The sequence below is a fragment of the Zonotrichia albicollis genome, chromosome 5 (assembly GCF_047830755.1).
Source record: "Zonotrichia albicollis isolate bZonAlb1 chromosome 5, bZonAlb1.hap1, whole genome shotgun sequence".
NCBI lineage: Eukaryota > Metazoa > Chordata > Aves > Passeriformes > Passerellidae > Zonotrichia > Zonotrichia albicollis.
The window spans coordinates 24,988,307-25,001,901 of NC_133823.1; the positions used below are offsets into that span (position 1 = coordinate 24,988,307).

The 13,595-nt window shown below is 38.9% G+C and overlaps 1 protein-coding gene across 9 annotated transcripts in view; it reads left to right on the plus strand.

Moving 5' to 3' along the window:
* Window positions 1-13,595, plus strand: part of MANBA (mannosidase beta) — a 65,033-nt gene that overhangs the window by 20,512 nt on the left and 30,926 nt on the right. For all 9 annotated transcript variants that reach the window (XM_074541106.1, XM_074541107.1, XM_074541099.1 and 6 more), the window contains exons 2-7: window positions 298-392; window positions 892-997; window positions 2,926-3,096; window positions 5,727-5,850; window positions 8,261-8,436; window positions 11,063-11,173. In XM_074541106.1, the coding sequence (XP_074397207.1) occupies window positions 298-392; window positions 892-997; window positions 2,926-3,096; window positions 5,727-5,850; window positions 8,261-8,436; window positions 11,063-11,173 (783 nt within the window). The remainder of the gene's footprint in view (window positions 1-297; window positions 393-891; window positions 998-2,925; window positions 3,097-5,726; window positions 5,851-8,260; window positions 8,437-11,062; window positions 11,174-13,595) is intronic.

The following is a 13,595-nucleotide window of genomic DNA, read 5'->3' on the forward strand; positions in this document are numbered from 1 at the left end:
TATTGGTTAATTTCCAGACCAGTAATTTCTTCTGTAAAAACAAATCCTGCTACTTCTAGTTTAAATGATTATAGCAGACAGGGTTTTGAGCTATATAAATAAAGTCAAATATTACTAAAGCTTTGCTTTCACATTAAATTTTAAGGGTGAAAAGAAGTATCAGGACTAATTGAGGTCATGATTTTGCATTTGCAGACTGAAATAAGTGTTCGTCTAATGGATATTGTGATGCTTTTAATGTAGTAACACTATAACTAAATAAATAATGTAATTTTCTTTTTGTTGGTCTGTTATTAGGATCCATACTATAGATTTAATGATGTGATGTACAGATGGATCTCACTAGATAACTGGACTTACAGCAGGACGTTCAAAACTCCTTTTGACATCAGGTATGCAGTAAAAATATGTCTAAAATAGTTCTTTGCCATCTTTCATGCAGAATTGCAAGTTAATCCATCCACTCAACATCTGCTTAATACTTTTGTATCTGATAAATTATGCAATCATGTGCAGCTGCAAAGCTGTTGCTACAGAACATTTCAATTGTTGCTTTTTTCTTTTTCTTAAATTGATTGTTAAAAATTACTTATGAATTGTCAGCTGAAAAAAAGATAGTGCTTAGGCTAATTGAAAGTTATCCCATCTAATATCTAGTGGGTGTGTGAGCCTGATGTGGAACCTGATGTGCTCTTGAGCATGCTGACTTGAGCTACTTCAGCTGTCATCTTAGTTTGACTATTTAAAGGTACAGTGTAGCTGCACTGAGTCAAAAGTACCTGAAGCAACTGCTGGTATAATAGAGATACACATTTTTACGTTGTCTGTGCCCTGTGTGTTTTTAACTCTAGGTACTCTGACAGTTTTTCACATGTATGTTTTCTTTTGTAGAAAGTGGCAGAAAGTGAATTTGGTTTTTGAGGGAGTAGATACAGTAGCACAGATCGTGCTCAACAATGTCACTCTTGGGAGAACAGACAACATGTTCACCAGATACGTAAGTAATGTGTTTGTTTCTGTTTATTTCTGCTTCTCTGCTTTCTTCAAAGCCCTTTTGTTCTGAGCACTTCCAGTGCATTCACCTACCCATAAAAGTAGGTGCTTGGATGCAGAAAGTGTTGACTTGAGGACTGTATGTGGAATCAGGTAAATGTTAGGAAGGGAAGTGTACTTACCTTTTCATCAGCAACTGGGTCATATCTAGAGGTGAATGTGCCTTGTCCTAAATGAGAGGACCAATGCGAGAGGATCAATTCAGCTAATAATATAATATGTCCTGCTTCTTGGGATCTGTCCCAGCTTCAAGAAAACATAATCTTAAATCTGTTTTATTAGCTGTAAACCTGCTTACTAATTGGTATTAGAATGGTTTACATGTCAATACTGCAATGAAAATGCATGTGCTGTAAAGCCTGTGTATATGTTTCATGCTTTTGGCTTTTAAAGAGGGTGGTTTATTTTGAATATGGTACTTTGGGTAACACTGTCTTGCGTTTTTGAGCTTTGCTTATGTCAGCATGAGAGTATTCATTATGGAATGATCTTGAGAGTGGCAAGCTAATTTTATAGCTTTCAAGCTAATTTTATAGCTTTCAAGCTAATTTTATAGCTTTAAAATACAAAATTATTCTGGTAATAACAAAAGGAACAATTTTGCTTTTATCTTAATCAAAAATCTGAAGAGTTAAAGGGAGATTGATAGTGGAATAACTGAATTACAAATGAAATCTGGTGTCTCCATATCTCAGCATTTACCATTCTGGCAGGTCTTATTGCAGAAGCACTGGACTGAGACATAAGACATTCTGCCACCTGGGTCTATGTAACCTAGGACAAACCACTTAGTTTCTCTTTGACTTACTTTACCATCAGTGAAATCAAAAATTTCATGGAGTTTTTATGAAATTGTAATTATTTACTGCTTGGAGAGTATCTAAAGGCTTGTCAGTAGCAGGCTCTGAAAGTCAGAAAAGTGGTATTATTTTGTCCATATTTCTGCAACTTCATTTTGTATCAGATTGTAACAATTCATGGAATGGCCTTCACTGTAAAGCCAGCATATACTGCATTAAATTGAGTCCGGGGTTACTGTGACCCAGGCTTGTGCCTTGTTCACCTGTTCCACATGGCAACATCATCTGCAGGAAGGACTCTCTGAAGGCTCTGGACTGGGGAATGCTATTTGCTTTCTAATGTCCTGCTGTATGCTACAGGAATAAGTGATTCTAGCTGGGTTGCTCCCAAATTAAAGGAAAATAGCCGAGACTTGGCTTTTCACAAATGTGCACTCTGAGGAATAAATGGGTATTAGCCATTGGAACCACACTGTCGTGATAGCAGAGGATAATTCTGAAATGGAACATTTCTTCTGTTCTCCAGCCACACTGAAGGGAATTTTGTGACTTGGTGAGAAAGCCCCCAGATGCTTCATTTGGTGCTGATGTAGAATGTGTGCCTTACGTTTGGGGGATTAGAATATAAGTCATTCCATTTTGGGGAATGAGCTACAGCTTTGCAGCATTCATGGACCAGGCAGGTCAGTGCCTTGTGGTGGTTGAGCTGGCAGCACAGTGTGAGCTGGAAGCACTCCTGTATGGAGCAGCTCTCTGAGTTGGAATAAGGTGTCTTTCCAAAGATGCAGATGGGTTCTGGATGAGGAATGAGGGTAAAGATTCTCTTGCTGTCCTTGTCCTTCAAGTACTTCCCTATGCAAGCAAAGTGCTGCAGCTTGCCATGAGAGCTTGATGTGAAGAAAGCGGTTTGCCCAGAAACATCTTTTCTTTCAAAACCAGAGTACACTGAGACTGTATTTCAAAAGCTTTTGAATAATATATGTATGGTATTAAAATCCCTATGTAATAGTGATTATAAATCTCATAGATAAATGTCAGCACTGTAATGGTTTTGTTCTGTGTTTTGTCCTAGAGCTTTGATATTAGCAGTGTGATCCAGGAGGTCAATTGCGTTGAGGTCCGTTTCTTGTCAGCCGTTTTGTACGCAGCAGAGCAGAGCAGATGTCACAAAGGACACAGCATCCCCCCGGCGTGCCCTCCACCTGTGCAGAAAGGAGAGTGCCACGTTAATTTCATCAGAAAGGTAGGGGCAGAATTGTCTGTCTCTGGCTTCAGGCTGGGAAAGAGGAATGCACCACAAGCTGTCCTTACACTTGTGCTCTGAAACCTGCAATGTTGTTTTATAAGCAGGGCATATTTTTCATTGCAGCTTCCTTCTCCCATCCCCCCTAGAAACCTGTACTTTTGTATGTTGACAATACAGGAGGTGTGAGAAGGCCAGGCTTCATATCTAAGTGATAAGAATGTTTAAAAGGCTGTTTTCATCAGAGTCAGCAAGGAGACTTGCTGCTAAGAGGGCAGGATAGCATTGGGAAATGTGTAGTCATTCCATTTTGATCCACTGGGTGGGTTTAGCAATGTATGCTGACAATAGAGTTCACTGTTGCAAATACCAGTGTGTTGTAGCCAAGGCTGTAAAAATCTCATCCAAGTAGCTTTTTGAGTGTTTGCTGTTGCTCATGTGCTGTGCCATTTATCCTGGGCAGCTCTGGCATGTCCCAAGAAGTGTTACCTAACAGGGAACCTGTTCTCATCTTATTAGTGTTCTCAAGTGTGACTTATATGTACATATTCAATGGAAACAGCAGTGTAATATAAATGAATGAGACTTAGAAACTTTGATTTAAGATATGGCTTCTTTGTGTTAAAACAACTCAGGGCAAACTATCATTTGAGTAGCATCTCATGTATTTCTGATAGCTTTGCAGCAGATAGAGGCAACGTCTAGGTGATCTTACTTTCTAATTTCTCTTTTTGGGTGTTTTTGCATATTTGTTTCCTCTTAAATGCCTTTCTTGATAATTATTTTCAAACTTTCTAATAAAGTCCTTCTAGAGTTTCCTCAAAAATGACTAGGATTCTGTAAATCTGGTATTTAAACTTGGATATAATTTCCTTTAAAAATTATTAATGTAAACATGGACTCCATGTTGTCCTGGAAAGATCCTTTAGGATTAAGATGCTGTCTTTATTTCTGCTTGCTGCTACTTTGATTTTCCTTACATTTTAGAAAATTTAATAGTTCTTCTGAGTCCACTGTGTTTCTCCGAAATCAGTGCAAGGAGAGCCTTGGAAGGAATAGTGCACTTACACAACTGTAGTCTTATAGAGCAAAAGAGACCTGGAATGATTTTATGCCTCACTGAACTATACCTTTAAATTTGTTAGAAAGTACCCTAGTGCTTTTTCCTCAAATGAATTTTTTGATTGTACTTGGAATTCAAAATGTTTCTGGAAATTTCTGGAGCAGTTTCCAAGTATTGGCAGCAACAGCAGCCATGTCACATCTAAAACTAAACAGACATACCAGGACATTGCTATAAGCTGGTTGCTTCCCATCTGAGGGTAATGGGGAGCTATTTACACATTTCAGGTGCAGTATTAAGTGCAGTGGACATATCTAAATCTGAGTAGGGATTTGTGGCAGAACACAAACCTGTCACTGCTAATGTACCCCAGTGATACAGGCATATTGTTCTTGTGACATAGTGTTTTTGATAGCAGTGTCTGCAGTGTTTTTAGTGAAACCTGTCAGTGATTCATTTGTTTATTTTTATAATGGGAAATTTATTTCCAATTGGACATGTTTTCTAAGAATATGTTATCCCTGGTTTTCTGTTTGAAGTAGGTGCAGTGTTTGCTTCCTGGAAGGCTCTTTTGCAGTTTGATAGACAGGGAGGCTGACTGGCAGTGCAAGGGATAGGCCAGGCTTGTGCAATGTGGTTTGCCCAAATTAGTATGCCTTGGCTGTAAGTTATTAGTCTCTAAATTTAGAACTGTGTGTCACTGTACAAGACTTTAGGAGATCTATTGTATTTGCTTTGGGGGCTGGGGCTGTGTGAAACTTGGAGGGCAGCTGAATAGATGTTGTCAAGGGATTTGTTAAGTAGAGGTCTGACCAGGTTTGAAAACAGCTAAATGGAAATTAGTGTACGTACTTCTCTGCCTGAGCAGCATTTTATAATTCTGACAGTTATTCTGATGTTAGTACCAGAACTAAGCTACTTCTCAACCGTGTTTTTGTTCCCTTTGTTTTTGTATAAGAGAACTATAAAAAGGGGAGAAACAGTGAACATGACTGAACTACACAAATACTCCGGACATAGCCATTTCTTTCCTTGTATTACTCTGTGGTGTTAAAACTAAAAATAGGAGATAAACTATTTCATGTAGGGTTTTTAATTTGATACTTTTCTTCTAGAATACTGTAACATTTCTAATTGTCAGTTTTCTGCTTAGTTAGTCTTTTAGGTATACAATTAAATACTGACATTACAAACAAAGATAATTCACAGCTGAATTGAGAATAATCTCCTGGATTGTTTTTTTGATCTTTACTGTTTGGGGTTTTGTTGGTGTTTTTTTAGCCATGCCCTAAGTGTGTTTTGCTCTTTTGGTAATAGAAAATTTCTCCATACTTGGACATTTAATACAAAATTTAATTTTTTGTATAATACAGGTAGTAGCAGCAAAGTTCTGGTTATGAAGTAAGAAAAAATACTGTAGGATCTTCTGGATTTATGGAAACTGGAAAAATTCTTTCAGTGCATGTCAATATTTTATTCCCAGATAGCAAATGTCTTTTATTTCTGGCAAGACATCAATGTCTGTGTGAACCACAGGCATGTGTAACATAATCATTCTGTTTTCCAGGAGCAATGCTCATTTAGTTGGGATTGGGGCCCTTCTTTTCCCACTCAAGGAATCTGGAAAGATGTTAGGATTGAGGCCTATGACCATTATCACCTGATTTATTTTTCTGTAACTCCTCTCTTTGGTAAGTCTCTTATTTTGTCTTGTTATTGGTTTCACCTTTAGAATACAAACCATTTTATTGGTAAGCCAAATTAAGTGTCAGGAAGGAAATGTTCCATGGGTTTTTATGACTTTGTGTGTAGTTCTTTCCAGAACACACCTTTATTAGGTATTGAAACAGTACTTCAATACAAACAATAACTGTTAAAAATGTTAGAATTCAGAATATTTTTTTGCTTAAAATCCTGAATAACTGCAGAAATAAATGTAGTATAATTGAGATTAGCACCTCTTTTTGATTTTGAAAAATTTCCTTTCTAATTTCATGTGTTTGCACCAAGACTCCCTGTAAATATGTCTCATTTTATTTATTTCATCTCACTTTCATTTCAAACAAAGGCAGAGCTGCTATGGGAATTTGGTTTTGTGTTGGAAGGACAAATGCACAGTGAGCAGAGTTCGAAGAGTGCTGAGTTTTCAGGACACAACATGAAGTCTGAGAGAAAAAAGCAAGTTGTGCTAGGCAAGGATAATTGTTAAAGCTGCAATTGGAGAGGATAACCTCCTGCATTCTTGTACCTAACTTACCAAACCGGTTTCCTCTCTTGCAGTGGTCTCTGATTTTCCTCTCCTTTGTCCTGAAAATCATTGCAGCTGTGCAGAAGTAGTTAATTTTCCCTTGAAACTTTCTGCAAATGGTGATATGCCTGGTTGAGACCACCCACATGCTTTTTTCACTGCCTGTTGACCCAGTGGAGTAGGGTCAGCACGTGGGTCCTCTGCAGTGGGGTGAATTTTGGCTCTTGGGAATAGATTTGTTGTGTATGAATAAAAGAGGAAGACATCACTCCATGGCTGTTTTTAAAGCATCCTGAAATAGCTGCAGGTCCTAAATAGAGTTGACGTGATTGGAATTTCCATGGAAAGCCCCAGCACAGACTGTGTGCTTTCTGAAATTTAGTTACAGTAAAAAATCTTTTCTGGTCCCTCCCACATTCCCACAACTCTCCCTTCTGGTAGGTAAAGTCTTGCTCTCTGGGTAAGTGAAGAGAGCAAACCTCTTTCCTTCAGTAGAGAGTGGCTTGGAACCAGAGCAAGAGCTTATTAGTATTCAAACATAATAATGTTTGAAAAAGAAAGAGTAAATGAACAACCTGAATTTAAGCTGCATATGTACTTTTGTTGTTCATCAGATTTAGCGTCATAGCCTTTTGACCACTGAGTCTGTGAAAGATTCATTGTTCTTGGTTTCTCTGTCTAGACCCCACAGTTCAGGCAGTTAGGAGTGGGTTGGAATTTCTATGTGTTTTTGTAAGGGAGGAAGAATGCACTGTAATGTCTGACCTTTGTAGGGTGGGTACTTTTAAACCTTTTCCACATTTCAGAGAATTGGTCTTCACTGAGTAATGCTGAGTGTAATATAAACTTGGGAACTCAATCATTGCTCTTCATTCTGTGCAAAACAGTGAAAATCATACCAGGGCTGAATGCAATTCTTTGTTTTTTGGAGTGAGCTCTTTCTCTTGTGAAGCAAGGAGAGCTAGACTATATAAATGAAAAGAGAAAGCAAGTTGTTAGCAATTTGTGTATACAAAATGTGTCTTAGTTCTAGTTCTCCTTGTTTTCTGTTTTGTTTGCTTTTGCTTTTATGTTGATCTGCAATATTTGAAGTATAGGATTAGCCAGGCTGTGTTAGTAGCTAGGCAATTCAACTGTTGAAGTTAGTGGGAAATTTACACATAGATCTTGAGTACCCTTGACCCTGCCTCTCCTTATTCAGTAAGGTCTGTAAAAGAGAGGATGCTCTGTGGTAACTTCAGAGAGATCTCAGGGAAGTCATTAACTTGTTTCTTTCACAACACATGGGTGGGAGAAGGGACATAAAGATATAGCCTGTCAAGTCTAGACACAGTGGGCCCAGTTCATCCCCAGTAGCTCCATTCATTTTGTCCAGTGAGTCTGGGATGAATTCAGCTCGTTTTCTGTTAATACTGTTTTTGTTTCATTGACAAAAGTGATTGTACTGGCTTGTGATTACAATCTTTCCCAAAGAGTGCCATGTTCATATGAGTGCTGACTAAAAGCAAATACAATGTCTATGGGAGTTGGTGGGAAAAAATTCCTTCCTAATGAAGTGACTGGTGTCAAGGTCTCTGACTTTTGTACAGAGCTCTGAAAAAAACCTGGATGGCTTTTGAATTAAAAAAAGAGTTAAAAAATATAAATCATATTGCATTGTTCTGTTCCATTGGACTCGGTTGTCAAATACACTAAATAAGCAGATTAACCATGTAGGCTGGTTTAGACACAGCCTGAAAATTGTTAAATTTAATCTTAGTTTTTGAATTTTTTCTTTAATGAAAGATCATGTTAACTAATAGGCATATAAGCATAATTCTTAAATTCCCATTTTTTTCCCCCTCTTCACTTAGTAAAGAGTGCTCAGCAGTGGTGTCTTGAAGTCGAGTCTGTTTTTGATGTAGTCAGCTCCAAGCCAATCACAGGTCTTGTGACTGTGAACATTCCCAAGTTACAAACGCAGCAATCGTTCAGTGTGAAGCTTCAACCTGGAGAAGGCAGCATTGTGCTGCATGTAAACATCAACAAGGTAAAGAGGTGTGTGTGGAGAGCTTGTTCAGCTGCAAAATGTTTCCCCTGGTTTCCAGTGTGACTTTCTGCCTCCATGCCAGTTTTAGGCCTCCTTCCCATTCCTTAGTGTCTTCCTGACTTTTATCAACAGTTCTGTATCCCTTACAGGGTAGGAGAACAGTTCTTTTCATTTCTAAAATCTGATGTCTGTGAAGCCATGTAGCTTACTGCCAAAAGGTGATGAAGCCTTAGAAAAAGGTCACATAATCACTGGCCACGGTTAAATGACCTTTTTTGAGTTGTTTAGGTAAATAACGTTTGGGTACCCTGTGTCACTTCACTTCTTTGGCAGCAGGTATCTCACATGCTACTGTTTACTGGACTGATTGGGACCAGAATATACGACAATACATAGGATTCTCTCAGGAGAGAGAGGAAGCATTCCTCAAGCCTCTTAGTAGATATTTATTTACTTTCACGTAAATAAAAACAAAAGAAAATTTTGTGGAGTAATACCCCTTACATTCGCTTGTAGTCCTTTCGATAGGCAAATCTCAGGAGGAATTTTTGACTGGTAGAAGGTGCTCTAATGAGGAGCAAACTCAATTAAAAAATCAGGCTCCAGCCAGTGGGCAGAGTGCGAGCCTTGGCAGTGCAGCAGGAGCCACACCTGATGAAGTTCTCCACGGGAGCTTCAGGGCTGCAGGACACACATTTGTGGGTGGGTGATGTGCTGTGAGCAGGAATTTGGGGCTTTTGACCATACTGGCAGTTAGTAGCACTAAATAAAGGGTCTGCCCTCAAGCTCTTCTATATTTTACTGGCTCTGCTGTTTTTCTGCACTGCTGTGTAATGCTGCAGCTGTTTTGCCTGTTTGACTGCATTGTCTGTGTTGTTCTTGAGTTCACTTGTCAGCTGTTTGCATGGAGAGAGAGCAAGCAGGGTATTTATGTTCCAGTGTGCACACTCTGTGACTTGCGTGCTTATGTGCTTTGTTTTATTTTGACACATAAGCATAGAAACGTACAGTTTTTTTACTGTTGTCATCTGATATGCAAGTTACATGAGCAATTACCAATACCCAGTTTCATTTAAAGCAACCATGAGTCTCTGCTTAGTCTTTTTAATGGATTACATTAAACAGGCACTGCAAAGTGAAACTTCAAAAATTATTTTTGCCTATTTAGTTGTCCCAGCCTCAGAAGAAATCTGTTAGTATAGTGCAACTGCAAGTCTGGGAGGAAGCACTTCCTTCAGAGCAGAGGCAGCAGTGTTTCATTATTCTTTGTGCACAAAAGGCTTTGCTGCATGAATTCACATCAGCTGATTTTAAGAAAAGCCCCAAAATATGTTCTCATGTATTGATGAGGCTAACAGAGCACTTACTCTGTAGACACACTTACTCTGTACTCTTGTGTGGTGCACGTTAGATACTGAGACCTCACCAGAAATGTATTTTTACTGAAGAGCTTATTGCAGATTACGTTGTGGAGGCAGTAGGTGTTTGAGTGGTGCATATCGCAGAGATGTGTATCAGCCTTCCTGCGGTTGCCACGCAGAGTGCTGTGCTGCCAACGTGACAGCATTTTGCTTATCAGCTAGTGGCGAGCAGAGGGGTGACATCATCAGTGGCCAATGAGACATCCAGTCGTTCCAGGCAGCTGCGGACACTCCCTTGTTGTCGAGGCTCTCGCTGAGTCTGTGCTTCCTTTTGTATCCATGCAGCGCAGAGACCAGAACTTCCTCACCAGCGGTTGGGAGAATTCTCTATCAGAGAAGCTGAAAGATAGATTCATGATATATTCGTGGTTGTATCCAAGTATAGCCACAGCAAAACATATTGCTGGGCTGTTTTCTGGCCTCAATTTACTTGAAAAGATTGAGATACCCCTTTCATGACTAAATTCAGTGCTGATCCCTCATTGTTTGGTTGCATGCATTATTGCTTTCTTTCCACAATTTCTGTGTTATGCACGCAACAGGCAAATGCTGACAACAGGAATGAGCAGCAGAAGAAGGCTGCTAGAGTGAAGATAAATATTCTGTCATCTTGGAGATTGTATTTCATGTTTGTAAAAATTATGGAGTACTAATGATGTGATTAGGAAACACATAGAGACAAATCAGAAAATTACCGAATGAATGAAAGAATTTGACTTAAAAGCTTGACATAAGTGAAGCAGCCATTATGGTCATATAATACCAGAATCACAGTTGAAAAGTGTTACTGCTGTATATTGAATATTGCATGGGATAGGTAAAAGGATCAATGAGAGGAGGTGTATGATACAGAGCTCAGTGAACAATGGCTGCTGCTGACACAGATATTTGGGGTTTGGAGGAATAGTGTGTCAGTGTACCTCAGCTGAGGAGTGTGCCTGCGTGTCGAGGTGTGCTCATGGCCTGTTGTGAGCACAAAATGAAGTGATAGCCTGGACCTGAGCAGAAGAAATCACACAATCACACTTCTCTCTTTAAATGATTTTTACCTCAGAGCTGCAGCTGGAGAGAATGTTAGCATGTCTCAGCTGAAGCACAAAACCTCGTTAGGCTTGTGGTGATTCACTCAAAGATACCTGAGCCCAGGTGCATTTGATACATCTTATTATACCTATTGCTCAGGCTTTCTCCCTTGTGTGTTCAAGAGTGCTGCAGTGGAGGCTTGGTGGCCAAATGGACATGGAAAGCAAACTGGATACAACATGACAACAACTTTCATGATGGAGGCAGGATGCCAGATTGAGAAGTTTTCAAAGGTGAGCCCTAAAGTTTAATTACATCTGGTATTCCACTGTTGGTGTTAGGACATCTGCTCTGCGTAACAAAAAGTTATGCTCAGTCGTAATATGCATGTGAAAATGCTAATAAGAAATGAAGTTTTTTTTAATGTCACAATGCATGGCTACCTCTTTTCTGGTACTCTCACCTTGTGTGGATGCATTTACTTGAGGCTGCAAGATGGTTTACAGTTAACCAGAAACCTCAGAAGAGAAAACATGAAAACTTCTTAAGTTTTCTAGCTTATGAAAAGAAAACAGCACTTCTAAACTTCATGTACCATGCTCTTGGTTTTGTATCATGCACTGAAAAACCCTTTTAGATTTCTGTAAGATTATGCAAAGGTTTATTACTGGGACTTTTTTTGCTAATTTCAGTTTGTAAAAATTTATGGGATAGACACATTCCTAAAAACCTAACATACATTTATTTATTAGAATGTGCTAGGTGTGCTTCAGGCTTAAGAAAAGATAAGGTCTTAAATACAACCATAAAAGTAATATTTGGGTGTTTTTGCATAAGGGTTCCCCTAACACACTGGCTGTTTAATTATCTGTTTGGTTTTACTAAGGAGCCTAGAGGAGGTAATTTCCAGTTGTCCATTAGAAATAAAAATCTTAGAGATTAGACTGGCCTCGTTATGTCATGAACATGTGTTAACAACCACATAAATGTATGCCTTTATTAGATGTTTGTGGTGTATACTGCTTTATTAAAAACTAATCTGGTCACCAGGCATCTGAACTGCTATTTGATCTAACATTTGTTAGTGTGAAAAAAACTTAGGAAAACTAGTAGCTTCTGGTGTTGTATCATTATAGGACTAGCCCCTAGTTTGATTATGAAGTCATAATAATAATAATAATTTGCTATGATTAGTGTTCTAATTTTGAAACAATTAAAAAACCCACACCAAGTAAACACAGCATGTGTTGCTTGGAAAAACTGGTGGTAGGAAATACAACTATAAACCCTCTAAAAAGGAAAATTCTGTTACTATGTGAAAATTACACAATGATAGGAAAGCTAATAATTTCCATTTGGGTGCTTGTGTCAGAATATTTCATAGAGCTCTGTGGCATGAGATCATGGGGACTTCATGGTCTACAACAGAAGACTCTTTTTTTTTTTTTTTTTTTTTTTTTCCTTAAAGGGAAAGAGGGGGGAAAAAATCCCCAAATGCACCACATAGTGGGCATTGTGAATTAACCAGCATATGAAGCCTTTACAGCTTACAGCGTGAAGTCTGGTCATCCTTCCCATGTTTTGTGCATCTCTGTCTTGGTTTCTGACAGACACACGTGCACACACACACCATCACCCCCAGTCAGAGCTGTATGAGTGGAAAAAGGCTCTGTATGCAGTTTTTTCATGTTGTAGCATAAATTTCTCTCATGTCAGCAGGACTGAACAGCAACATTCGTATAGCTTTATAAGAACTTTGAGTAGTACAACAGAGTAGTTCAGGAGATACAATCAGGGATTAATATTCCTGAAAGTTGTTTTTTTGTCAGTTCTGTTGTCCATGTTGTACTGACTGTATTCAGGAAGAATAAATTTCCTACTTGCATATTCCCCGCCCCCCCCAGGAAAAAAGCAGAGGTGAGGCATTTCACATGTGGTTTGTGTCCCTATGAGTATCTACATAACTTTGGACAGGAAAAAACTGAAGCATGAGAACTGTACATGTGAGAGAAAGCACAGCTTGATCTTATGTCAGATTTGGCTACTCCAAACTTGAACTACTTTCTGGATTCTGACATGATAGAGTAGTCTTCAAAACTTTAACCAATCCTTTGGGAATATTTCTGGGTGGCCTTCCAGTATGTACTTGCAGGAGCTCTATAGAGCTCTAGCCAGCAGTGCTGGGAATCTCTTTGGCTCAGAGAAGTACTTACTCATTCCTGTTCAGAGCAGCAGAAAACCAAAGCAGAATAAAAGCCAACATCTAGGATAGGATGTGGTTTGGTTTTGGCTTGGTTTTCCATTTGAATATTTTATTCTAGAGTTTGTTTCTCAGGATAACGTGAAACAAAGTCATATCTCACAGTGACATTGGTTTTCTTGATGGAGGGTCCTGTTTGCTATTGATAAGTTGCTTATTTCTTGCCGTCCCCACATTTATTACCTCTTTCATTGCCCCATGAAGCTTTTGTTTGCTTTTCAGTTCTATTTCCCCATCTTTCTGTGTACTCATTTCTACAGCATTGTACTCAGAGTTTTTTGGTTTTTAAGGCTATTTTTGTACTTTGAAAATCTTGGCCTCCGACAGTCTTTCCCTCCATCCCTTTCACGCTCTTTTCCCCTCAGGCATTTTAGCATGACTTCCAGAAGTCTTTTCTTTCTGGCTTTGTAGTTTTCACACCACTTTCATGCTGTGTTGTAATTTGTTAGGTCGCT